The 26,522-nt window shown below is 38.8% G+C and overlaps 1 protein-coding gene across 2 annotated transcripts in view; it reads right to left on the bottom strand.

The window, feature by feature from the left end:
* Nucleotides 1-26,522, bottom strand: part of USP22 (ubiquitin specific peptidase 22) — an 88,859-nt gene that overhangs the window by 40,608 nt on the left and 21,729 nt on the right. Inside the window, exons 2-5 of one of the 2 annotated variants that reach the window (XM_054270611.1) lie at nucleotides 16,650-16,782; nucleotides 7,814-7,927; nucleotides 7,224-7,268; nucleotides 2,481-2,582 (exon numbers count right to left, since the gene is read on the bottom strand). In XM_054270611.1, the coding sequence (XP_054126586.1) occupies nucleotides 2,481-2,582; nucleotides 7,224-7,268; nucleotides 7,814-7,927; nucleotides 16,650-16,782 (394 nt within the window). The remainder of the gene's footprint in view (nucleotides 1-2,480; nucleotides 2,583-7,223; nucleotides 7,269-7,813; nucleotides 7,928-16,649; nucleotides 16,783-26,522) is intronic. The other variant, XM_054270612.1, reaches the window with a different exon arrangement.

Here is a 26,522-nt window from a genome sequence, read left to right as displayed (position 1 = left end):
CTAAATGAGTGTCATGCACGTAATACAGATGTGACAAGCAACTACAACAATCATATTGCATCACCTAAGTGTGGTTTAGATAGGAAAAACATCAAGTTTAATGTATTTTATTGAGAGAGCACAAAATCATATGCAGATCCTTCAAATACAAGTTATGTACATCCTTTCAAGGCCACACCTGCCCAGGTTTCAGTCTGTTGTCCCATGTATTTTAGTTGTAACACTGATAAATTGTCTTACACAAATGCTGAAACAAATGTTGGCACAACAACCATTCCAGGTCATGGCAGAGCAGCAGAATGTTCCACACCCAAATGATATCTGCGGATCTCTGGGGTAGGACAGAAAGCCATAAACCTCCCCCTGGCCTTCCTCTTAAAACAGCTTTGAAAAGAAGATTTTATGCCTAAAAGGCAGCTGGTTATGTTTTAACAGACTCTTGTGTAAACAGAAGTGCTCAACAGATGTGCAGCGCCTATCAGAGATGGTTATCAGCACCATTTTCATTTCCAGAACCAATAAAACTGGACATCATGCCTATTCTCTGAGCCATTTACCTACCTCAGAAGACAAACTGGATTCACTAATATCTGCTATGGGATTGATAAAAACCTGATTTCAAAAGAATTGAGTATTAGAAAAAGAGAGAAATGAGACTGTCCAGCTACTGCAGCATTTCAGTCTGCAAATAGGCTCTTCACTGATCTGAAACTGCAAACAGACAAGTCAAAGTGAGGGAAGGGAAGGCAGAAAGACTCTGAAGCAGATTTATATTTAGCAGCAGGTTAGGTGGAGAGAAAAGGCTCAAGGACAATAGCAGGTCTTTTCTTCCTTGAGCTAAACCCCCAATGCATTTTTGTGAAAGAAAGCAAGTCTTCTGCTTTTAACTGCAGCCCAAAACTGCATTATGGCTCCTGGGTGCTTTGATTTTTTTCTTTACTTTCTAAATCTCAGCACACAGAGGCAGCTCCAGGGCTCAGGAGGAGAACTCTTAAAAGCAGGCCTGCAGAAGTGAGGAGATCAGTCAGAGCCTTGTCCCCGTGCTCCCGGAGCTCCCCCGCCCAGGCAGCACAGATGAGATTTCACACCACCAGACAGGGCCTTTTTAAACAGCCTGAAAGATCCCAAATCCTCCAAGAGCAAGCAGAGCATTCCTTCTGATTGCAAAGAGAAACACTGAAATGTGCTTCAGTTCTTCACAAAGGTCATGGTAACCTTCAAAATTTTATCAAACCTCTTCCCCCCTCCCCAGCTCTATTATCTTTACTAATTTGTAATGTTCTTTACAAAATATACTGGAGTTTCTCAGAACACAAATCCCAATGTGAACATGATGCAAGCAATCTTTGCTTAGTTAATTTTTCCTAGGCTGTTTAATGTTTCCAAAGTCCAGATGTTTTTCCAACTGTCTTCCCTGTCCCACGACTGCACAAACATAGGTTCTTTAGAATTACCATTTTATATACATGTTCAACTTACTCTGTGCTTCTCAGTCCATTTTTTCCAAATAAATATACACATACTCTGGATTCAATGACTTACTGCATTAGAAACATGACATTAGAAAGCTTTAGAAAGTATGTTCAGCGTGTTTTGACAAATGCAAACGTGCTGAAAGCGTGACATGTTCCATGAAACAGTACAGAGCTTTAAAACAATGGAAAAAAATTCAGTTTCCTACTTGCAATGTCTATGGCTACACCTCCAACCTTGTACAATTAACAATCACGTACCATTAACCATTTTTTTTCCAAACCTCACCATTAAAATGTTATTGTGCATTTAACAACAAAGGAAAATGCCCAATAATCTTAATTAGAGCTGGTCAGGGAGCTAATTTTAACCCCCTGCTACCCAACCTAAAAACAGCAGGGAAAACATTGGAAGAACTGTTCATTTTTATCACCTTTACCCAAATACTGTCCAGCCAGATGCAGATGCACACATTTCAGAGAATTCTTTGCTCCAGACCACTGAACTCTTAAGCATTAAACCTTTGAGATGCATTTCAAACCTGCTATTTGACACCACTGGAGAAATAAAATCACTTTTCAGAGTTCATAAGAAATTGAAGAGATCCCATTTATTGTGTAAAACATGAAGTAGGAATGTGATGCTTCTGCTAAAAGAGATTTACCAACTTTGGTTAAGGATGCACCAACTACAGGATTTCCCTTCGCATCCCTGCACAGGATCTCTGATGAAGGCTGAGTTGAGATATATCAGTGATTTCTCATTACAAGCATGTTGTCAAAAAAGGATTGTGCTTTGTAGCTGTTACACAGCTCAATCATCAGCAGTACCTGCAGTGACAGAGCAGATATCCTTCCACAGCAAGAAAAAGGTAGTGTAAAATAAACTGACTTTGTTATTCTAAAACTTACAGAAATCCACTACAACCACCAATGGAAAAACAGCACAGAATTTTGAACATATAAATCAGTGACAATTTGGCTCCAGAAGGGATTTCTGGAACTCACCTATGGTGCAGTTTGTGGTTATTTTTCTTCGCTTGGGGTTGTGTCGTAGCAATTCTAACTCTCTCTTGGTCGGCTCCCATGTTGAATACTTCTCTCCAATGCCTAAGCAGATAAAACAAAGTTTCAGGAAGTTCTTTAGTAAAAGGATTGAAAATTCTGTTCAAGTCAAAACTTTCGATGTGCTGTCCATTAGGTTAGATTCAATTTATGCACAAGTTAAGGACACTGCCTGCTTTTTACCCCTTCTCAAAAAACATGGTTTGAAAAGTTATCACCAAATTTTTGAACAAAGAAGAACTAACATAAGAAAACAAAGGTACTTCTTTACTTATAAAGAACATATAGGCCAATAAACTTTCCATTATTGGATTATCATCCTCCTTTCAGTTAAAAAAAAAGAAATTGCAGCACAAGAATAAACTTGCTATTACTCCAAAATACATTGTTTGTGCTCAGAGGAGGTTAAATGACACAACCAGCATTGATGAACTTGCAAAGTTATTTAATAAATCTAAACTGATCCAACTTAATGGACAGATAATCTTTAGAGAACAGCAGAATTTAATAATTCAATATACTGAACAGTTACTATATGTATATGCCATTACACAGAATGACCTCTCCTTATACTATTAATGAAGGATTAGACAAGTTTTAATTTCTGACATTCACTTTGTTGACAAATCTAATGTTATCTAAAAATGAAATTAGTAGTAGGTTTAAACAACACCCTCCCTCCACCAACCAGTCAAAACTCTCCAAATATTAAACCCTTTCTCATGAGCTAAAATGTGTCATTTTTCTTTTTCAAGACCAACACTGCATTTCCAGAAGATTTCTTTTGCTCAAAAGGAAAGTGCAGTAGAAATGAGCCAGGTCAGTAGTATGGAAACCAGATTTGAAACCAGCACAGAGCTGTGTTCAGTGTAAACCTGACACAAGAAAACACAACAGTGAAGACTCACGTGCTGACCAGCTCAATACTGCTGCAGCTTTCTATGTAGCACAGAAATTGCTGTGCAAGGTCAATTACTGTGAGTCACAAAGGCATCTTGGCATTAAAAATAAAGAATTATAAGATGGCAAGCAGTCTATTCTAAAACTGAGAATTAAAGTCAATTAAGAGTTATTTTTCACAGAATGCATGGAGCAGAAGCAGCGCTTTGCTACAGAAAATAAATTATAAATCATACATATGAAAAGGATAGTAGAAAAATATAGCTGGAGGCTTACACATTCTGCATAATATACATTAAATTTTAATAGCTCTTTGATCTTCATTTTCAGAAATAGCTATGCTTGTCAGAAACTACCCTCCCAAAAATGTTCAATTCATAGTTACTACTGACCCTCCAGGTTCTAGTAACAGAAGGTCTCATTTTTAGATTCTCAAGGCCTAGAGAATTCTTATTTACACAAATACACCCATCTCTCACTTTATTTCATTCAACAACAGATTATGCAAGGAACTTAAGGAACAATACCAGAATCCCTTTCCTTTATCCAAGGTTCAGCATCAAGCTACACACCCAGGGAAACAGAAAAGGCAGGGAATGACTGAGACTGATGAGATAACACAGCTGCAATGCTTTGGACACACTGCACGTCTGCAGAGACCCTTTGGAGATGCACAGATGGACACTTCACAGGGATGGAACATTGGCTTCCAACAGCTTTGGCACTGCACTGGATGTCTCCAGCAACCTTGGTCATATTTGTAATGCTTCCTTAGGAATTTATATAAATGCATTGGTAACACCTTGTTAGCAGCAGCAATTGCATTGTGCAGCTGTAAATTGCTGTGTTTGGGTTCACTACAGGTAAAACATGGCCAAACACAGCCAGTCAGTGTGATGAACCCTGATAACAATTAAAAAATAACCCCTTGGATATGTTTAAATCCTGGTTTAAGTCAAATACAACAAAATTCATACTTGGAAATACATGTGCACTTTAGGCATGCAATAGCTCCACATATATCAGCAGCACTATTAATATATATTTATATATATCTATATATAATTATATAGTTTAAATACTGTAGAGGATGGGACTAAAGCATGTCACAAGAGCAACTCTAGGTAAGGCTAAACATGACAGACTGGATTACTTTTAAGGATTTTGGGTGAATGAAATATTTGTTCAATTTAAAAGAAATGAAAGGAAACAAAACACCATGTGCAATTAATGCCACAAACAGAGCAAACCAGACAGAAAACATTCTTGCAGAAGCCTTTCATTAGAAGGAGCACAAGTTAAGTCAGACACAGAAATTAAAACATGTTCCATTCCAGCTATATAACTTAGCAGGAATGCTGAGGTTATATTACTCTTGAAAATTTGGAAAAGGCAGAGCCATTTATTAGGAATGGTTTGATGTTTAAAAATGAAAAACTACAACAAAAAATAACCAAAAGACAAAGAAGGAAAGAGGTTTAATAAAAAGGTTTAATAACACTCACAAGCATGCCAAAAACTCCAATATAAACTACTGTAAACAAAGATTTGCAAACCATGCACAGGTCACCATTTACAATTAAAGGAAAGTAGTGTTAGAGAAGTGAAAATAAGTAACTCTAAAAATGCTGCTATAAAATAGTCAGAGATTCAAGTCAGCACATGAAATCTCCATCTAAGAAATTATTTTATTGGGTGAAATACTCAAATTGGCATTTCTCAGAGAATTCATCAGGGGAACAGGGATGAGTGAAGGAAAAGGCAATGAAGGCTCAGGTTTATAAAAGTCACAATTTTTCAGTCATTGTTTACTTTGCTAAACTTCAGCAAATTCCAATTTTTCCTCTCCCAAAAATTCAGACATTAATTAGAACAAAGGGCTCTGTGTATTCTCACCTCCCCTGTTATTAATATTCAATACCAAAGGAAAAAATTCTGGCCAAGTTGCAACATTCAGAGTTACATCAGATAACCCTGAACTCCAGCTGGACTGGGGAACTCAGCACACTGGGAGTTTAATACTACAGGAGTATGAAATGAATCTCATGATATTTGGGGGTTTTCTTAAAGTTTTTTTTCTCCAGGCATCATGTTGTTATGTGAACATCTATTTAAGTATAAACTAACACCCTTCAAGCACTGTGGAGAGAAATTTGAACATTTCTGCATTTAGCCTTAGGTTTTTAAGCCAATCAGTTTCTGCAGACTGGATTCACTTCTGAAGTGCTTAAAGTTGGCAGCAAGATTTGAGGTAAATTAACTCTGTGATAGCAATACAAACCCAAGACACTGAATTTGGGGTTTGTGCTCCTCTTGACATGCAGTTTGGAGCAAGAAGGGATCTTGGAGATGACAAGAGGGAGGGAGCACAGAGATTGGAACAACAGAGAGAGAAGGAAAAAACCAGACATAGTTCTCCATTATTTTCTCTCAGTCCTTAGATAAATCTTTGAGGAAACACATGGTTTCATAATAAAAAGACATAAAGAAGAACCTATACCATGACTTTAAAGAAAAAAAGTCTACATTGCAGACTCCAGTAATTTGAAGTGTTGTTGTCTATTCATTGATTTTTTTGTCTTCACTGGTCACTGCAGATGAGTTCTCCAGGGACAGAAGATGGAATGTCCATATTCACACAAATATGCATTTGTGTATATATATTTAATGTGCCATTCAATAGCCAGTTAATCAGTACAGAGGATTCCTGCCTGGCAGTTCCTCTGGGTGATTCTTTGACCTTCTCTATACAACTCTGTGGTCCAAGATGACCAGAGGAACAATCCTGTAGCTTTAATTCCCTGGAATATAAACTACAGCAGGCTGATGTCCATGGCAGGACAAAGTGGCTGCATCTCAGTCCACAAGGCACAAGTGTATCAATTGATAAGGACAATATAACAAAGAAATTACTCTTTAAATCTGCATCTCTAAAAGTAAGGAACTGGGGGAGGTTTCCTCTTCTGTGGAGTAATGAAGATCTGTTGTTGTTGCAGCTGATTCATTTGGTGCCCCAAACTCAGACTGAAGGAGTTTCCAGAATAGGTGTTAGTTTGGATGAAAGGTTTTTAAACCGACTCCCATTTTGTCTTGCTTTGAAAACCAGTGCTTTGTGCTAAAAGATTTTAAGGTGTATTTCCTTGTTCTAGGACTCAAAATCCTCCTTTCCCCTGACTCCCTTCCCTCAAAGAGGGAACAAGCAGGAAGCAGCCTGGGATCTGTAGTAGGAACCAAGTGAAGGCAGCTATCTTTTGAGCCAGCAGAAAAGCTCTCGTTAATACGATGTTAGCTGCTATTTTTAAAATTGGAAATGAGGTTAAGAATGGTTTGTAGTCATATCAGCCCTGACTAAGGCTGTCACATTGAAACAGGATGCCATGGATTCCAGAAGAGACATTACTAGACAGAAGTCATCTGTCTTCAAATACAGACTTTCCCACTTTAAGAAAACATACCCCCCAGAGGCCACTGGAAATGGAAGATGACAAGCTTTTAAAACTGATGCTTACAAACTACTCAGTTTAGAATAAATGATATTTCCTTTCCAAACAAAAAAACCAAAACAAAAAAAGAGTAAAGATTTGTTTTGGAGGAATTCTATCAAGGAAAGAGCATATGAAATCAAGTCTGCTGCAATTATTCAATCACTGGAACATATCCAAACAAGAGGAAAACGATTTGCACGATAAAAGTGGCATTCTTAACTGTGATTCATGTCTAGAATGGCAGGATAATCAGCAAAGGGACGCTTGTTAGTGAGGTGCGTCGCCAGCCCACGCCTCTTACCTGTCATTGTACACTGGTAGTGAGAAACCACTGTTGGGGTGAAGGCTAAAAAAGAAAAAATTAGGGAAAGCAAACTGAATAAAACAAATGTGTGTACATATATTTGTGTGTAAATATTTCTACATAGATACTGTGCGTGTACCCTGAAAGCACAGGTGTGTAAGTAAGCTGGAATGATCTATTTAAAAAAAAAGTTAAAAAAAACCACACACAAGGGTAGCATTTCATGTGAGGGGAACACATTTATTGCCTGTACCACGTAAATAAGCCTAAAGGAGCAGTCTGTTACATTCTCTACCTAATACAGATCTAACTTTTGATATGCAAGTTTTTTGCAGGATTAATATTAGATATTTCTGTATTTTTTTTGCAATTAAAGATAAAATATTTTTGCTACAATTAGGTGTGGTGCACGTGTTAAACCCACAGTCTGACTCCTGGAAAGGAAGAACATCTCTCTCCCATTGCCTGCACTACTCTCTCTAAAGAGCTCTTTCTTCCCCTTAGTGTTTTTTTTTTGCCACTGAACAAATGGGAGGGACAGGTATGATTAAAAACAGAAACAAGAAATTCAGGCAGGAAAACCAAACCTTGTAATTTCCAAGCTTTTCGTTGTTCTTCTTTGGCAATTTGTTCCATGTCTTTGTCGTATATGTAATCTTGACACATAAAGCAGTAAATACCCCCATACAAAAGGTCTATGGCTGCAAAACAGAAGGGAAGTTGGGGAGGAGGAAAAAAAGATGTGAGTTCATAAACCAGAAGGCATTTTAAAGCAGGCTTCCAAGTCAGGCACTCCTCCTTCCAAGCAGTCCACAAAAGAAGAAAAATCTGTACCTTAGAATCTGGAAGGGGAAAAAAAAAAAAAAAAAAGAGAAAAACCCAGACATTTTTCCAGTTTCAGTGTGAGTTATTCAGTTGCTTCTGGCACAGCAAGAAAACTGTGCAGGACAACAAAGCATCAGCTGCCTTCAGGCTGTTTGTAGCCCACAATTTACCTTTCAAACACCTGAGTTACCAAGAGGCACCAGGACAGTGACTGACTACAACACACACAGAACCAGCCCTGTGAGAGCTGATGTATCAGTTTGAACTGTCTATTCCTAAGATTTCAGCCATTTCTCTTCAAGGCCATTAAAATAATTAGGAAGCACCTAGTTAAAATACAGATGAAGGCTTCAACAGAAGACAGTACAGCAAATTCAAAGCTATTTCTCCAGGGGAAAGCTTTTCCAGGGTAGTTTATGCCACAGGTTACTTCTGTCTCAATTTTTCATTTCACACACCCTTTCAGAATAAACAAATGAACACTGACCAATGTTAAAAATATTTTTCTTGCACAACCTTAAACAAAAGAAAGCCAAGAAACAAAATAAATACCTAACTGAGAAATGTCATTTTACTCCAACATATACCATGGAAAAGTGCAAAGTAATCATAGTAAACTGCTGAATTTCAGTACACAGATATGAAAAAAGCCACAATCACAGGAAAGCTAAAAATCTGTGAGCACTAACAAATCTTACTAAAACACAATCTGCATTAGCAAACAGCTAAGAAATACATCACCCTTCTCCCTCAAGTGTAGAGCTTTCATTTATTTTGTTTTTTAATTTCTTTTATTTCCAGATAATAGCATTATTAGAATAGTCTTACTGCAATGGGAACTTGTTTTAAACACAGGAAGCCATTACCACATTAGGCAGCCTGCAAGAAACAGCATGGAATTCCTCTGAAGTGCTCAATAAGCCAAAGCACATGCCATGCAGCAGGAATTCTGCCATGGATCCCAGCAGGCAAACACAGGTGAAGTCTCTGTGCTGCCCTGGCAGTGGGGCAGTGCTTGTGGGGAGGGTTTTTGGTAAAGTTCCTTTCTAACCCCATCTCCTCCATCCTTCACAGCCCTCTACCCCCTCACAACCTGCTGTCCCTCTCCTTTAGTCTGTTGCAAGCTGCTTTCTTTTCCTCCTTCCTCTCTTTTAAAATCACCTTTTCAATGATTATGTCAACTGTTTGTTACTTCCCCTATTATTTCAATAAACCAAATTACTTGAAACAGTTTTCATCTTGCTGATGTGTTTCATTCTTCTGTTTGGATCACACTCAGTTTGTGGAAGAGGATAAGGACTGTGTTACCTCATGTAGAGTCACAAACTCAGGATTTTCTTTACCTTGTGTAGTGCCTCAACACGAGAATATTTCACCCTGATGCCCAGAGGACTGAATAAATTCCTTTAGCAGAATACTCCAAAAGGAGACAAGACTCTGAGCTATGGTGGAGGATCAGCAACTGCAGGGGTGGTATATCACAACTTACAGAGTATTAGAGTTCTACAATATTTACTCCATTACTTACTGCATTACTCCTTCTGCACAGTTTTCTACAAAAAAAGCTGTAGAAAATCCAAAATATCGGTCTTAAAACACAAACCCAAATATTGTTCTCCACATACTTTTAAAAGATCCCACCAACAGGCCCATAATAACAGAACAGGGCTGGCAGAATATTGAATAAAAAAGGACTCTGTGAGCACTAATAGTTACAATTTACCATCAGAACGTGTAAGCATAGCTGTGCTCAGAGGATTCCTTACTTTTCCTTTCTTGCTGGATTTACATGCCTGAGCAATGAAATAGAGATGTCAAGATCTAAACCAACAAGAGAGCAGAAGGAATTTCTGGTGTAAAGGATCAGAAAGTTTCACAGAAACACTGGTGGAGTTAAAGCTGTAATTGTCCAGCACCTGATTAAGGACTCTTGAGGAAATATCCTCTCTCCAACACACTTATGGGAACAATGCAGTTGTACATTTGCCAACACTTCCAATGCCTTTTTAATGACTGCAGGGGGTTTTGGACAAATCACCTCAAGCACCAGTGCCAAGGCAGCCACACAGGCCTGGCCACAGCACAGAGGAGGGGCAGGAGTTTCTCATGGAGCCGGAACAGAGCTGCTCAGGAAAAGAGCCCACTAGGAAAGTTTGGGAATTAACTGCTTCAGGTTAATGTAATTTGAATTTTTTTCCTTGAAATACACTTAAACTTTCTTATGCTGGTTGTCCTGAGGTGAAGAAGAACAGAGGAACCACTGAAGGGGCTGTTTTACAGGCAGAAACTCTACCCAAGCAAGCAATTCCTTAGCACGGACTGAAGTTACCACACCCAAAGGACAAAGTCCACACAAAACTTTCTCCCTCAAAGGACTGGGGGGACTGAAACTAATTTCACCTCATTGTTAGGCTAAATCCTTTTTGTTTTAAACTGAAGTGCCATGAAGCTCTATCCCAAACTGAAACACCTGGCCAGAAAATTCTTTACAAAACATGACAGTAAAGCATGAGAATGCACACGTAGCAAACTTCAGCACTGGTATTTGTGTTGATATTTTAGATCACAAAACTAACAAAAAGGCCTCAAATTCATAAAAAGTTTGAAAACTACCAACCTAGGAATAATGCCCAGGGGTTTGGGATTAACCCACTGCCAAGCCTGCCAGGATGCCCCACATTCCTCACAATGAACATCTCTTTTAGGGAGCTCCTGTGGAATGGCTGCTACTCCCAACTTCCAGGATCTGCTTTTCCTAAAACTACTCCAACCCTTCTCTCAGGAAGGTACAGGGGGATGAAATCAGTGAACTTCAGTTTTAGCTTAATACACATACATACAGAATTTATTACCCTTGGAAAATAAAATATACAGCAAGCAGAAATCTACCTTTTTTCACAAGGAAGAACCAAAAGCAATTTAAAAGAATCACAATGTCATTTTATTAAATTTGATCAATTCCTGGTTTAGGAATTCAAAATACCTACTTGGTGATCACAGGCAGAGCAATTTAAGAATGACAAGACCTCTGCTTTTATACCTCCTGTCCTGACAACAAGCTTCCCTTCCTTTAAAGTCTGATCTCCTCAGATTCCTTTACATACAAAATTATAAGCAGCTGCAACCCAAGAGAGGAATGCAAATATATTTTATTTTTCATTTAAAAATAAAACTATCAGCCTGGAGAAAGAAGGAGGCAGCACAGATGATCATGCAGGAACGACAACAACTTTATCTATGGTGCAAGGAACACTAAGTTTTAAAAAACAACAGCTCTGGGGTGAAAGTTTAAATCTGGCAGCAAAAAGTTTTCAAACTGCATCTGGGAGCCAAGTAAAGTGTTTTAGTTAAGCCCAAGGGCTTTATTTTTCCAGCTACATCAACTGATGTCCTTGTGAAAATGTTAGAGACCAGAGAGGATGGGAATACAACAAAAGCAGGGAAGTGTGCCACATCCAGAGTGTCCATAGCTCATCCAGGTAAAAAACCTTGGATGTTCAGATTTTGAACGATCCAGGTGAAAAGAACTGACTTTGCTCAGCTGGGAATGGGATACTTTACCATAATATTTGATACCATTCATCAGACAGAAGATATTTGTGAATCATGTTGTGGTATCATCTCCCTTGGATCACTGGGTGCACTCAAGTAGAAAAAAAAAAAATCCAGCAGCAACTCAGAATTCAGGTCAGTTTTTACCTGTACTGAAATTAATTCCATTGTGAATTTCTGTGACTCAGTCTTGGCATATTATCAACTTCAAATCAACACTGTCTGTGTTCTATGCAAGAAACTTGCATTTCCTTCAACTTCTGTAACAAAAGAAGCCAAATTTGCAATTCTTTCAGACCATTTTAAGCCAATATCCAAAGCTAATTCATGCTCCCTGATTTCTCACCTTGAGTGTTAATCATTAAACCCATTCCAGGTAACTGGCTCAGGTTCCCAAGAAGTGATTTGTTAAACTTCAGCCAGTTCTCCACTGGATCTCGTCTCTGATCTATCAGCACAAAGCAGGCATCTGATTGCCTTCCTCCTGATTTCCTGGCACCTGGAACCTGCAACACAGCTCAGAATTCCTGAGCTGGTAAGAAGGGAGGAAAAGAAGTGGAAAAGGGACTACTCCTGCTAAATTATCATCCAGCCATTGAGAACTCCAGATATTTACTGTCAGGGAAAAAAAAAAACAAACAAAAACAAACCCCAAGCTTCCTGCTGTTGCCAAAATCTTTTAATCCACATTAAAAACTATAGTCATAGTCAAGCATTATCCTTCCCTCTCACATTCAGTATCTACTCCTAATACTCAAGGTAGAACTATTCCATTAGTACTGCTTTTTCTTCTTTTTTTAAAACAGGAGTCAACAGGTGAGAAGTGTTTTTGTGGCTCTGAAGTCTTCAAGATGCCTATTGGCCCCATATGGATCTAGAATTTTAATGTTTAAATTCATTTTGCCTGCAATCCAAACATGGCAAGCACCCAATATTATCCTGCAAACCACTTAACACCAGGAGCCAAATGGGCAGCCCCTGTGCTGTACACTCTGTGATGGTTTAGAATATCATCCTACAACTCCACATGAATCCAAGCCAGGAAAGATAAGATGAAGAAAAAATGTCCTGGAGTCCCTATGGAATCTAGATTGAAAATGTGCTTTTAACTGTTAATTTACAGGAACCACAGTGTGTCAAAGCATTTTATGTTAAGTTGTTATGAGTGGAATATTAATTCCAGTTCCTTGACCCCATTCAGAAATACCTGGATTGTAAGCCCTATAGCAGTGGGTTTTTCTGCAGCTATGAGTGTGTGTGTATTAAAAAAACAACAGAAAATATTCACTCAGAAAGAATACTGAAACTTCATTTGGTGTCTGCCCAGGAATTTTCAGTCCCAGTCAGGAAACTGATTAATGAATCACTGCTGCAGTTTTGAGATGAACTTCACAGTACCAACCTCTCTTCTCTTTTAGAGCTACTGTTCACAGACATCTTCCTGCTTCTGCTACTCTGGGACTAAGTTATTGTGTATTTTCCTTCACTGAGCAGCTGTAGAGAAGATAAGGAAGAGACCATCAATTTTTACAAGGATAGAATCCACCAGCAGATTCCCCAGGTGCTGAACCTGATTTGGAAGGATTATTTAGGAAGATGACAGAGTATGTTGATGGCACACATTCATTTAGGATAATCAAAATAAATGCAGAAGGATTTCAGGTTACTTAGCAAATAGGCAATAGCACCAAGAGTGAAACTCCACCCACTAAAGAAATAGACAAGTAACACCAATCAGAAATTAAGTTTAGGAGTCCCTGAATTTAAATCTCAAGTAACAATATCAGCTCTGTGGTGAACAGCAGATTAAGAAGCACAAAATAGAAGTCATGGAAGTATTAACTAAGAATGCAAGTCATTAACAACAGTAAACTGTCTTAATCCAAGGGCTGGCACCAGAAATGGACACATTAGAACTGGAAAAGTGAAGTATGATGATGATATTAAGAATCATACAAGAGTTTCAATAAGAGAAGATAAAAATTGTTCAGGTGGGGAAAAGGAAACATCTGACAGGATCAAAAACAGGAAAAATCCCAGAGGAGCTCAGTAAGGACTTTGCTCTCAGCATTTCACAACTCCTGACAAAAGACACACAGAGCCCAGTGGGAGTATCAGACTGTCCTGGAGGCTGACAGAGGGACTGAGCAATGCAGGGATGAAAAAAAGCAGCTCCTTAGCTGGATCTTACCTCACCTACCCATCACTCACATCCACAACTCACAGAACACATTAAATGAAGCCCAGCATTATTAATATACATTGAACAGGAGGCAGATTGAAGAGCACAGGAATCACTGTAAAGTCAGTGCCCAATTCAGATGGCTCAGGCAGGCAGAGATAGGAAGGGATGTATTTAAAACCACTCTGGAATCTGACGCTGGAGCCTCCTGGAAGACAGCAGAGAGCTGCAAACACATCCCTGCCATGCTCAGACAGCTGTTACAGCTGAAATCCATGGTATTTCTTACAACTGTGATTAAGTGTGCAGCTCCTGCCTGTCTCCATGGAGACTGATGTTGGCTCAGCAAAAAGTCACCAAGTGCTTTAAAATAATTCCTCTTCGTTTTGAAATTTCAAAGCACTTAACTTGTTTTTGCCTATCAGATGTTATTTTCCCAACTAAAACTGCAGCAGGAAAAGCAACCAAAAGCACTAGTAAAACTACAAAAATATTTTCAAAGCTGATTTTACATGCAGCTGGAAATTAAACACCAAAATATACATTAAAAAATGGAGAGAAAGGAATCTCCAAAACTAGAAATCAAGCAGTCACTTGCACAATCTTCACATAATGTGTATTTGTGCACCAAGTAATTTATATTTAGCTGCAGAGGAATCCTTTTTGGGATTATTCAGTAAAGTATTTTGTGCTTTGGCTTAATTAACTCTTGCCCTTTTTTATCTAAAGGCTATTCCTTTTGGGACATACCTTTTCTGACACAGCCTTAATTGTCAAATACCAGGACAACAATCACAACAATCCCTAAGCAAGAGCATTTTTAAGAATCTCCCTCCTCCACCATCCAGTTTTGGTTTTCCTTTAAGGAAACACAAGCTAATTCACTACAGCAGACAACAGCAAATTCTGTCTTGCAAAAAAAATAACTAGAATTTAAGCTTCCCAAATACATAAACAGCAGCTGAGAATGTGTGCAATTATAAAGCTTTTTTAAAAGGTTCTCCATAAATATGGTGAGTTTAGTGGTAAAAATATTAGTGTTTACAAAGTGTCCACAGATAAACAGGTAAATACTGCTGGCAGTCTCAATTTAGCACAGTATTTTTTAAACCTTAAATGTGGCCATAAACTTGTATTAGCATAAAAGGTTGTGTTATATATATATATATATATATATATATATATATATATACACACCCACACACCCCTTTTACCAGAAATTCTTCACGTTTACCTCAAATAATTTACACTTCCACATTGGTAGAGATTCCAAAAAAAAATTTCAGCTAATGAATTGACTTTAAAAGCTCTTTGAGATCCCACTCTGCAAAAAGCAATTAAAAGATGTCACACAGGGTTGGGTTGGTATTTTCAGTTTTCAAAGAATGGCTGAGGTTGGTAGGGACCTCTGAGGTCACCTTGTGCAGCCCCTGCTCCAGCAGGGCCACCCAGCACATCCAAGCTGCCCAGGTCCATGTCCGGAGAAATTCTGAATATATCTGGGGACAGACCCTCCACACCTCTCAGGGCAGCTTGTTCCAGTTGGGATAATCAGACACAGCTTCCTGTATTTCACTTTGTCCTCTTTGCCTCCTGGATACTACTGGAAAGAGCCCAGGACACTTTTTTAACCCCTCTTTCAGGTATTTGTACCCATTCATGAGGCTTCCCTGAGCCTCCCCTGTGAGCTGAGCAGTCCCAGAGCTCTCAGCCACACCATGATGGAATTTTCAGTACTATTTTCCAGTATTCTGTTTTTCAAGACATTTACAAACTTAAACTCTACCACTACTGAGCCTCATCTTTTTCTTTCTTGACACATATGGAGGAAGAAACTATAACGATCTGCTGGTTTAAATAATCTTTTCCATAAATAGTAAACTTACACACCCATTTCTTAAGCACAGGAGTACACAGCTCTGTTGGCCTTCTGGAGCTTCTCTGTCTTCATGGAAAATAATGACAGTTTGTTCCATAAGCACTTTAGGATAAATTAAATTAGGAATGGTGGCCACACTGGTCAACAGGAAATTTATGCCATGAAAATAATGCCTTTTTTTCCTGTTTCTTACATAACCCCACCAAGAATATATTTTAATTTGGAGAAAAATTATATCCATCCATTTAAAACAGAATTTTAATATAGATCAGGATTTTGCATTATAACTCAATAATGTTCTGAACTATAAGCAATAGGTAATTTGAAACAAAAACAAAGGCTTTTGGCTTTGAACATGAAATAGCACCAAGGCTGACAGAACAGAACTTGTTGGCCTTGAAACCAGCATTTTATGAGACTGTTGAGGGAAAGGTAATCCATATGAATTAAACTGGTTTGTTACTACTTAGGTTGCTGACCCCAACAGAAACAAGAAGCCAACACAGAAAATGAAGAAACTCCCCCCGCCTCCAAACTTCAGCAGTTTAAATAATTCTGATTGCTACTTGATTAGCCTTCTTTGTGATAGAAATGTGTTTTCCTCAGCAATAAAAGAAGTGAACATGACCTCCTGAAAAAAAAAAGTTTACTGAAATAAATGTTCTAGTTCCAGGCTTAAAACCCACCATTTTTAACACTTAGGAAAAAAACCCCCAAACTCTGCCTCCTCACATTTTTAAATATGACATTAATTCATAAATACCAAGCTACTAAGGAAATTTTTAACTGCAAAGATAAACTTAACAGTGATGCAATGGAAGTTTAAGCACCAAGTTTAGAATAATACCACTAAACTAACCCAAACCCCAAATATAAAACTATCTCTCTGCCTAATGAGGTAACTACAAGAAAATATCACTTTGCTGGCCTGGAATGGAGAGGGATAACAGAGAGGATGATGAGCACCACTGGGAGGAGAACTCACCTAAATTGTGTCGCTTTGTCTTCGCGTGCTCGTGAATATGTTTCTTTGTAAAACAGCCAAAGAAGACACAGTAGAGGCAAGAGTGGAGTCTGTTCAGGTGGGCACCACACATATGACAAATGCACGACTTTGCCTGAAACAGCAAAACAGACACAGGTTGTGAGTGCCAGCAGCATCCCCCAGCCCAGGCACAGCTCTCATGGCTGCCCTTCCCTTTCACTCTGGGATGCTGCACAACAGGAGGGGAACTGTTCTGTCCTCATGTGCAAAACCAGCATAACAGGGAAATTGTTCTGTCCTCATGTGCAAAACCAGCATAACAGGGAAATTGTTCTGTCCTCATGTGCAAAACCAGCAGATGGACAGAACACAGGAAACTCCTCCATTTGTCCAAGAGGTTTATTCAGATGAACACCAGAGCCCAGGGAAAGGAGCTGCCCAGCAGAGGGGTTGAGGGGTGAAGAGGCAGCAGTTGGGGTGGTGGGACCATGGCAGGAACTCTGCTTTTTCACAGCACCAACCTCCTCGATGCTCTCAAGTGCTGTAATATAACTTGAACATTAAAATGTGTGTGGGTATTTGATATTTCTTTGCTCTGCTGAAAGATTCTGCCAGATTCCCTCATTAGATTTTTCTACATTAGTCCAAAGAACAGTGGCATAGTGTCAAATCCATACCAGCCAGAGTTACAGAAATTGCCTCTGCCATTCTGAGAATGGCTTTGGACCAGGAGCTGAAAACAATGAAAGTTTCCCCAAAATCACCCAGAATGGGCAGGAGGAAAGTTGCCCTGATTCATTGGAAATTAATAAGCACACACCCCTGATATGACAGTCTATGATAGCAATATATTTTAACAAGTGAGTCTTAAGGACTAGAAAAAGTCACTGGAAGGTTAAATTGACTTTTTGACTCCTAATCACATTTGAAGCACTCTAAGCCAACAGCATCCGAACTCATCTCTTGGCATTAAACTAAAGTACTTCAATAATGTTTTTTAATTACTCTGTTTAATAAGAGACTTAAGAGAGTTTTGAGAGTAAGTCTTCTGCTCAACCACACTGAAAGCAATTGAGGTTCAATACCATGTGACTGAAAGTTACAGTCAGGAGAAATTCCTTGCAGTAAATTCACTTTTCATCTCAGAACTGCATTCAGACCTATGTCTGAGGGCAACTGAACTTCTGTAACAGCTTAGAGCTACAGAGAACACTTAGAGCTATGTCTGATTTTACACCCTAATCTGAAAATACTATTTCTTTGCTTGACAATATAGAAGGACCCACTTCTCTTCATACTAAAAAAAATAAGAATTGGGATTACTAAAATCCCAAGATATCATCTAACCCAGGCAGTGCATTTTATCAAAAACAACCCACAAAATTCTTCAGTAATATTTGCCCAGTCTGCCACAACTTAAAATTACTGCTGAATAAATGATGCACAATCTTGTTCTCTAGTCTGGCATTTTTCTCTCAGAATACTTTTGGCTTTTTAAAAAAAAAAAATCATCAAAGCAGCTTGCAATATGTTGCACCATGTAATTTATTTTCAAGCTCTTACAAATTAAGACTTAAATTCTGAATCTCACATGTTGTGTCTTCAAAGTTATCATAAGTTGTTAGGGGAAAATGTTGAATCGAACTCCACACACCTACAGAAAGAAATATTTTAAAGTTGGGCCAAAAAAAATTCACCACCACCAGCACAATTTCCATCTTTAGAAAAATGCTGCAGAACTGTCAAACTGTTGCCTAACGGCCCTCGTTGGCTGCAGAAGCTAAATGGGATCAGCCTATCTGTTAAGATTGCTGCTATGACAACAACTCCAGCAAGCAGCTATTTTACTGAGCCAGCTAAAAATAAATCTTTTAGCATTAAATGTATTGTAAACACATGACATAACAAGCATGTAAAAGCTGGTCATTTTAGGCTAAAAGGCAGAAAATTCGTACCGCAAAGAGTTTTTATTGCAATGGAAATTAAAATAAATTGAAGAATGTATAAGGAATTTAGTGAAAGTTGAAAGAGCAGTTCAATGACCTCTTAGAAGGAAGCTGTTTTATCCATATCCTCTGTTTGTTCAGTATAGCTCAAGGTGGCTTTTCAAAAGTTGTAAGAAAACAAGGTTAAAAGAGAGAGTGAGGAAAGAAATCAATATCAAAAACCATAGTGGCTATTCTTAACCAGATTAGCTGTCTCCTTGTCATCTGTCTGTGCTTTTAAACAATTTGCTAAGTTAAAACAAAGCTGCCACTCTCCTACCCCACCCCAAATAATCAAATCACTTTGTTTCATAATACTCCCACCCTGCTCACATCTCTTGAGGCTACAGTCTTAAGATGAAACAGAATACTGCAAATGAGTAATGAGAAGCAGTTGGATCCATACAGTCACCAGCTTGTTTTAAAACAGCATTCAACTTTTTAAAAAGGCAAGTTACGTCTTGCTTATGGCTGGATACTTTGGGAACTCAACCAGGATTTCAGCTACAGAATCAACCTGTCACTTCTCCTCCCTCAAGATACAGGAACATCCCTTCCTTATCCAAGAGCTTTTCCCTTCCTTCACACTCTCTCCCACTTTATTCTGCTCTCTTCCTGCTTCCTTCCTGTATTATCCTCACCCTCATCTCTCCATCTTTCACCTCATCATACACAATCCCTCATCTTCATGTCCCCAACCAGTCTTCCTTCAATCCACACTAAACCTCTGTCCGTTCCCTTTGTTTTTGCTCTGATATTCCAACAAACCACACATAGAAACCAGAGGAGGCTGTGAATGTTTTCCTTCTGGAAGAGTATAATCACTTTTTAAATGATAGAAAAGAATGGTCCTGCACAATATAAATGGTGTGGGCACATACAGAGAGTTACTGACAGTTCTGACAGCATCTCAATTGAGGAATTCCCTCAATTCCTGTATTGGTACCAGGGCTGGGGTAACCCACAGGCCCAGCCCCAGCAATGGTTTTGGACCCTCTAGAGAGGAGGATCAGCCCAGCAGAAGAGGGGGCAAACATCAGAGCCTGACACAGCCAGGGGAACTGGCTGAGATCACCCCTAAGGCAAGGCAAGAGTTCTACAACTGCTCTCAATGCTGTGAACAGTCACGATACAAAATGAGTTAAAAAAGAAAGCAGCAGGCAACACTAGGACAAAACCTCGAGTGCTGACACTCCAAATCTTGCCAAATTGTCAGAACAGCTTATTACTAGTTTACCATCAAACCATCAGAATAGCAGTGGAGAGAATGAACACATCCACTGATGTTCTGTCCTTGCTCCTGGTCCAACAGCTCCTGCTCTGCTGTCCTGGGCCAGCTCAGGCTCCACCTAAAGCAAGGAGGTCACACAGGAGGGCAGGAGCACCAATTGTTCTAAAAACCCACAAACCTGTTTCAACCTCATGTAATACTGGCTCCTCAAACCAGCCAATGGAAATTGATATAAATCATCCCTACAAAGCCAACAGTGCAGGGAAATCAAGAGGCACCCAGTGATTACAAACTCTCCTTCCACATTTGCAGCTATTTCAGAAATAGCTTTAGAAGTACAATTTTTATTTAACTGTATATGATAAGAGGAAAACATCTTTTTAGAAGTTTTCCACTGTGGTACTTAGGAGTCTTGCCTCTTATGCTCACACTAAATATATCAAAGCACTTGGAGAACAGAGAGGTTTTTAGCTACAAGCTTGTAAGCCAAAGACCTCCTACCTTTCACAGTCTGCAAAACATCTCCACCACAAAGGTACAGGGGAAAAGATGGTGGAGGTAACACTAACAAGACAGTGGGAGGCTTGGGAGGTTAACAGATCATAAGGAAGGTGTTGCTACCCTGTAGGTGTTCACAAGTAACTCAAAGAAGCAGATTCTTAAGGCAGTCTTAAAGCAAACACGAGTTATGGATCCCTGCAATGTTTGATCAGGTACAAATTTGTAGCATTAGGAAAGTAAAAGCTTCCAAATCTACTTTATTTCCCCATCTTTTAAAGTAAGTCTTTTGTGTAAAACAGATATGTTTAGACACATCAGAAAAAGAGAAAATATTATATTTTCTAACATGTTATAATCATTACTGGAAGTTTCTGGTGGGTATGCTTCATTTTCCAGCCCAAACCTTCTTCAGAGACAACTTTATTCTCAGTCTGCACAGATTAAGGTGTTTGTTGGGCAGGTCTGCATATGCCTACCCAGAGAATACAGTTATATGTGGGAAATTCTGCCTTCATGCCCAAGTTTGCTACCAAAACCTGCTTTGTTCCCCAGGAGCAGTGTTTGTGCTCCAGAAGCGTTACCTCAGCTCTGCCAAACTCTTCCTTACAAGGTTGTGCTTCAGAGCACTTGAAAGAAGGTGAAAGCAACACTTGTGTAGAGCCTTAGGAATCTGTGACAGTTCCTGCAATAAAACTTTGCTTTCTTGAATCCTTAATCCCTTACAGACACATGAACAAAAGTGAAGAGACTGAGTTAAGGTTTGCAGTGTTCATTCCCTTAATAGCAGACATGGGGAAAGAAGAAAAAACAAACCCACACCAGCAAAGTCAGAGACCTTAGACTGAAAATTTTTTAATATTAAGTGCAAATGCCTTCACTGGGCCACAGATCAAGACACTGAAGCAAAAGTTAAACATTTTCTTGCATATTCAGTGTTCCAGGCCTTAATATTCACATTTTAGGAACAGTCAATCCTCTCTGGGAATTTTTGCCTATTCTATTCCCCTTGCTATGTTTAGATCACAGCCTGGACACAGGGTTTTATTTTTATTCTTATTCATTCATCTTGCAACCAATTCTCTCCCAGATCTAAAGCAGCCCCAGCAGCTCACACTGAGTGATGAACAGTGTGCTTCCCTTGGCCTATTTTCCGAAAGGAAAAAAGGACAGATAATCACAAAAGGCCCTGAAACCAACCACTGCTGAAGATGGAGGCCCTATGGCTGTTCCAACAGTGGAGTTTCTTCTGCCCTGTGGGGGACAGAGCCAGTGGTAAAGCACAGCCAAGAGCATTTATTGCTCCTGAGTACTCTGCACCTCAAGAGTAACAAAAATGGGTCAAATCTGCCTCACAACAATTCTGTCACTCCTCAGTCTGTATTTACTCCCAGACTCCCTGTGCTGTGCTCCTGACACCAGTCTGTCACAAATCCATCAAACACCAGTGCAGGGGCAGGGACAGTTCAGATATTTAAATAATTTAAACTTCAAAGCCGTGTTCTTAGAGTTGAAGAGACAAAAAGAAGGAATTGATTCTACAGTTCTGCATGATATGGCATATAAATCACTCCTCCACATGCTGATAGGATGATTCAGTTACTCTGAGTCAGTGCACTGCTCTAACACATCAGCTCTAAATAATTTAAAAATCAACTTAAGTATTGTTCACTCACTTCCTGCAACCAAGTCTTAATTAGAAAGATTGGAAATGTCAATTTTGTCTTTAAAAGTACGTGCCATCAATATTGTAAATTTTATTTTCAGACCCACTAAGGTCAGGGGTACCCATAAAGGTTATATTTGTACAAGCAAAACTGTGCACTAGTTACAGAATTTTTGAGTTTGGTAAGTGCTCAGAATACCACAGGTAACTTCATAAACTGGGTTATTTTAAATGTTTGTTTAGACAGCAGCAGAACCAAAAAAAAAAAAAGGCAGAGAGGAGATGTCTGCACAGCTCTCCCAGACTGAACAGGACACTTGGCTCTGACCATCTGCTTGAAGTTTGAAGACAACAATATCACAATTTATAATTAAAGATGAAATGGCCTAAGCTGTTAAATAACATCACAGTTCTCAGATGGAGTGTAAATAAAAATATACCATTATGACCATGTGAGCAGCTTGCTGCTGATTCCAGTGAGTCCTACTTCTGTCTGTAACTGAATGAACTGTGGAAGAGAAAAAGGAAACTGAACATGCTAGAAAGCAACTTGAGGAAACTTTTTCCCCTTTATCTGATAGGGATTACATACATGGACAATACTCAAAAGAAACACAACATTTAATTCTGAATTCACTCTGAAATGAAGATGTTGTTAAATGAGAACCATGCTGTAGCCAAAGTCTACCCAAGTTACAAAAACATGACTTTGGCTCAAGGGCTCTCATCAAAAGAACCCTGCAAGTCAATCTACGACTACATAACCCAGATGAAATTAATAATGATGTCTGGGGGCAAAACACAGAACTGAGTAGGTATCATTAATTCTACATACAGATTTTTCTCTAGCTCTCCTTATTCTGGATGATGTGTGTCATTTCAGGAGATGGATATTGAAACCCTGCAGTTTTTTAAACTTTTTCCATTTTTCGTTTTACACAAAATTCTGCAACAGGTACAAGGCTGAAATGAAACTTGGGAGGAAAAGAGTTGTGCAATTTAAAAGACAGCATGAGCTAGAGGAAAAAATAGGAGGATGCTCTAAAAATGTAATTCTGCTTTTCCTGTACACAGCCACAGTAGTAAAAAGTTGTATTTCAACAAGAACAAAGCAATTCTCTGGAATTCAAATGACTATGCTGAAATTGCTTCTTTGCTTCTCCTTTGGTAGGTGCTCATCCCCTCCACCAGCATTTACAAACCTAAATGATTTCTCAAGTACTTTATAAAAGATGCAGTTAAGAGCCTATTGTGTTTTTAAACCATTTAAATAATGGACCTTATTCAAATTAAAACACGTGTCCTTCTATAGTAAGATTCTTTTAACAGTGGGAAGTCTATTTGCCTTGTGAAAACACATAAGCTGCTTAAGGTTCAAATGCTCTGCTCCTTCCCTGGGTACATCCATAGCATGGAAACATTCTGTGTGTTGATTTTTATCTATTTCCTGCAATGCACCACTGCAGCAGCAAATTCCACACGAGAACAAGGGCCCTGCCAAGACCGCAGCAGTGTGTGCTCAGATCAGTGCAGAATCTATTCCTCTCCCTCAGCATTCCCCCACGTCAGCAAATCCTGGAAATGTTTTTAAATGTCCTATTAGGTAACATATTGATCTCTTCTGTGGGCTCAAGGAATAAGCTAAACAGCCAAACCTTCCTGATGCTATGCAGAGTCTCATTCAACCCTGCCCAGGCTGCAGAGATTCCTGTTTGCCCTGTGTAAAACTAAGAAATGGGATTCTTCCTATGAAAACAGGAATGCTCTTGGGAAGTTTGCCACAGTATTTGGATGGAAATATTCTAGATAGCATCCTTTCAGAAAGGAAAGAAAAATGAAACTTTAGGATCAAAGCCCTAACAACTCCTACAGGCTCATTTGGAAAAGCACACATATTCCAGCTATCTTTTCTTTAACTACTCTGTGATAGCCATAAAAATACAGACACTTAATTAGCTCAGATCAAAGTCAGAGCAATTCTGCTGGTAGGAAAGATGGATGGGATGATGCTACAACACAGATTCTCCATGGTGTGACTTACTAGTGGGACAAATATGGCAAAAAAAGACAAACAGTAGAAAATGAGCAGCAGTAGAATGACAGAGGGCACCTGTTAGTGACTGGTTGATCTTTAAGGTCCCTTCCAACCTAAGTCATTCTATGATTTTAAAAACCCCAAGGCCACACTGAATAGGGCACATCTACTGCTGATCTGTCAAAACTTGTTTGAGTTCTTATATATGACACATATATGAAATTAGAAATTCTGCTTGTCTCGTTCCACTTATGATTTTAAGAAGTCAGCACCTGAGTATTTATGTCCAGGAATACTCCAAGCCAACCTGGACATCACTGCTGAGGAACTGCCAGAGAATGAAAGCAAATCCTCAATGTGCTTGCACAGAACATGTTTGATATCCAGTGAGCTGAAGTTTACTGTTTCCTCACACCTCTATACAAAACAAATTAATAATTCATGCTACTAGAGCTAAATAAGAGGTCTTTCATTCACTACAAAACTGTTATGCAAATTTGAAAGCCTAAAGTTATGGAGATAAAACAGAGGTAGTCAGAATTGCAATTCACCCTTTAGAAGGCAAGATTTAGATGGATATTTTGAACTCTACAGACAGGCAGGTCAGCATAGAAAAAACATTATTAAAGCAATGTGAGCATAAAATATGTTCTGGAAGAAAAAAGGAGCTTAGATTTCTCACATTAAAACTGGTAAGATGAATGAAAGCATCTTCAGAAAAACAGCTGGGAAAGAAGCATTCTCATGACAGTGATTTACTCCTTCATCCATTTAAAGAGTTTGCAAATTGCTGCAGTCCCACAATAATATAATAAACATTAATCACAAAGTATTTAGGAAGGTGGGCGATAGATTCTGAGCAAAGAGCTTCTGTCTTTTCCCACAGAGTGCACAGCCAACTGTGTTCTAACACTTGGTGATGTATTTAGAACATTTTTGTTTTGCAAAATGTGTGCATTTTACCCTCCTCCCATAGGAATGAGCTGGGAGGAAGGAGCTGATAAACTGTGAGTGCCTCAGGATCAGGCACAGGGAATTCTACCTGCTGTGGGTAAGGAGGGCTCAGGGAAGGGGCACTTCCCACACAGAGAACTTTGGAATCACAACAAAAATGTCATCCAATGTGCCCCACTGCTATCAGGATTATTAAAGACACCACTTGGTTATTATGTGTTTTAACAAGGTTTCAGCTATAGGAAGAGCTGTAGGATGTAGGATGACAACATCATAGAAGCAAGTTCTGCATTCTTTCCTCACTGCAGTTTATTGACTACATCTACAGAGATCTCTGATTTTTTTTCCTAGCAATATCCAAACACTCAACAACACTTTGTTTGTTTGTTTTCTTAATGTACCAATCACAAGTATTAAGTAAAAATCCATATATTTCCTTCTCACAGCTGCCTGGAGGCCATTCATAGATTAGTTATATATTAGGGTCATTGCTTAGTTCAGGCAGCCTAAACTGACAAACTTCTGAATTGAGATTTTTTAATTGGAGCACACAGAAATTCATCCTGATATTTTGCATAGTCTCTTCTGTAAATTACTAAAAGGAGTGCTACTAAGTAAAAAAAAAGTGGTTTTTTTTTTTTTAAGTCACATGAAAAAGTCTACCCTTTTTAAATAATGCAAATGCAATTACCTATGTCTTTCTGAGGTGTCATCCTCAGTAATTTTGACTCCAAAAAATTTACCATGATTCTGATCAGTCACAGTTTAATAAACATGAGGCAAACCTGTAAGTGAATGGAGTTGACATCCAGGCCCTAAATCTGTCCACTGACATTTGTGTAAAGGAAAAAATAAAAAAGAGGTCTAGAGCTTCACTGCAATTCAATTCTTCAAAAAGCAGCAAAAAGAACCAGCAAAGAGATTCAAACCTTCGGCCTGACCCCACTCACAGAGCTGCCTACAAGGACCAGAAGAACATTTGTGTGCAGGTCAGATGACACTCACCCTCAGAGCAATGGGAGAAGTTCCTGCTCATAGCAGCTCTGAGCTATGTGAATTCACTAGAAGAAAAAAAATCTGCCCTTATATCTGTGAGAATAAATATACAAACAGGGTTACAGAGGTATTTTGTTGGTAGTGGTTTTATTATTGTTGTTATGGGTTTGGTTTTTGTTTTAAATTTAATTTCCAAGCAGTTGCTCCATCATATTAAAAAAAGCTCCACTGAAACTAACAACCAAGCAGGAATTGGCCAGAGCATTGTATATTTGACGAGTACTATATGAAAAATGTTCATATTCAGCACAAAGTCAGAACAAAAACATTATTTTCCACAAATTCATGGAGAACAAACTTGCACAACAATTCCAGTGTCACTGCTGTAGACTTGTAAACAATGATTCATGAGTATTTTGAAACAGATTTTCTATTTCATGTTTTACCTTCTAACATTTCTTCTGTTCATTCATAATTTGGATCAAATTGGAAAGATTTGGCTGAATTT

This window comes from Melozone crissalis, unplaced genomic scaffold, assembly GCF_028551555.1.
Source record: "Melozone crissalis strain CALT ecotype California unplaced genomic scaffold, PUWL_Pcris_2 ptg000012l_1, whole genome shotgun sequence".
Taxonomy (NCBI): Eukaryota; Metazoa; Chordata; class Aves; order Passeriformes; family Passerellidae; genus Melozone; species Melozone crissalis.
Note: the sequence above shows the minus strand (reverse complement) of the source record. Positions and strands in the feature narration are given on the sequence as shown.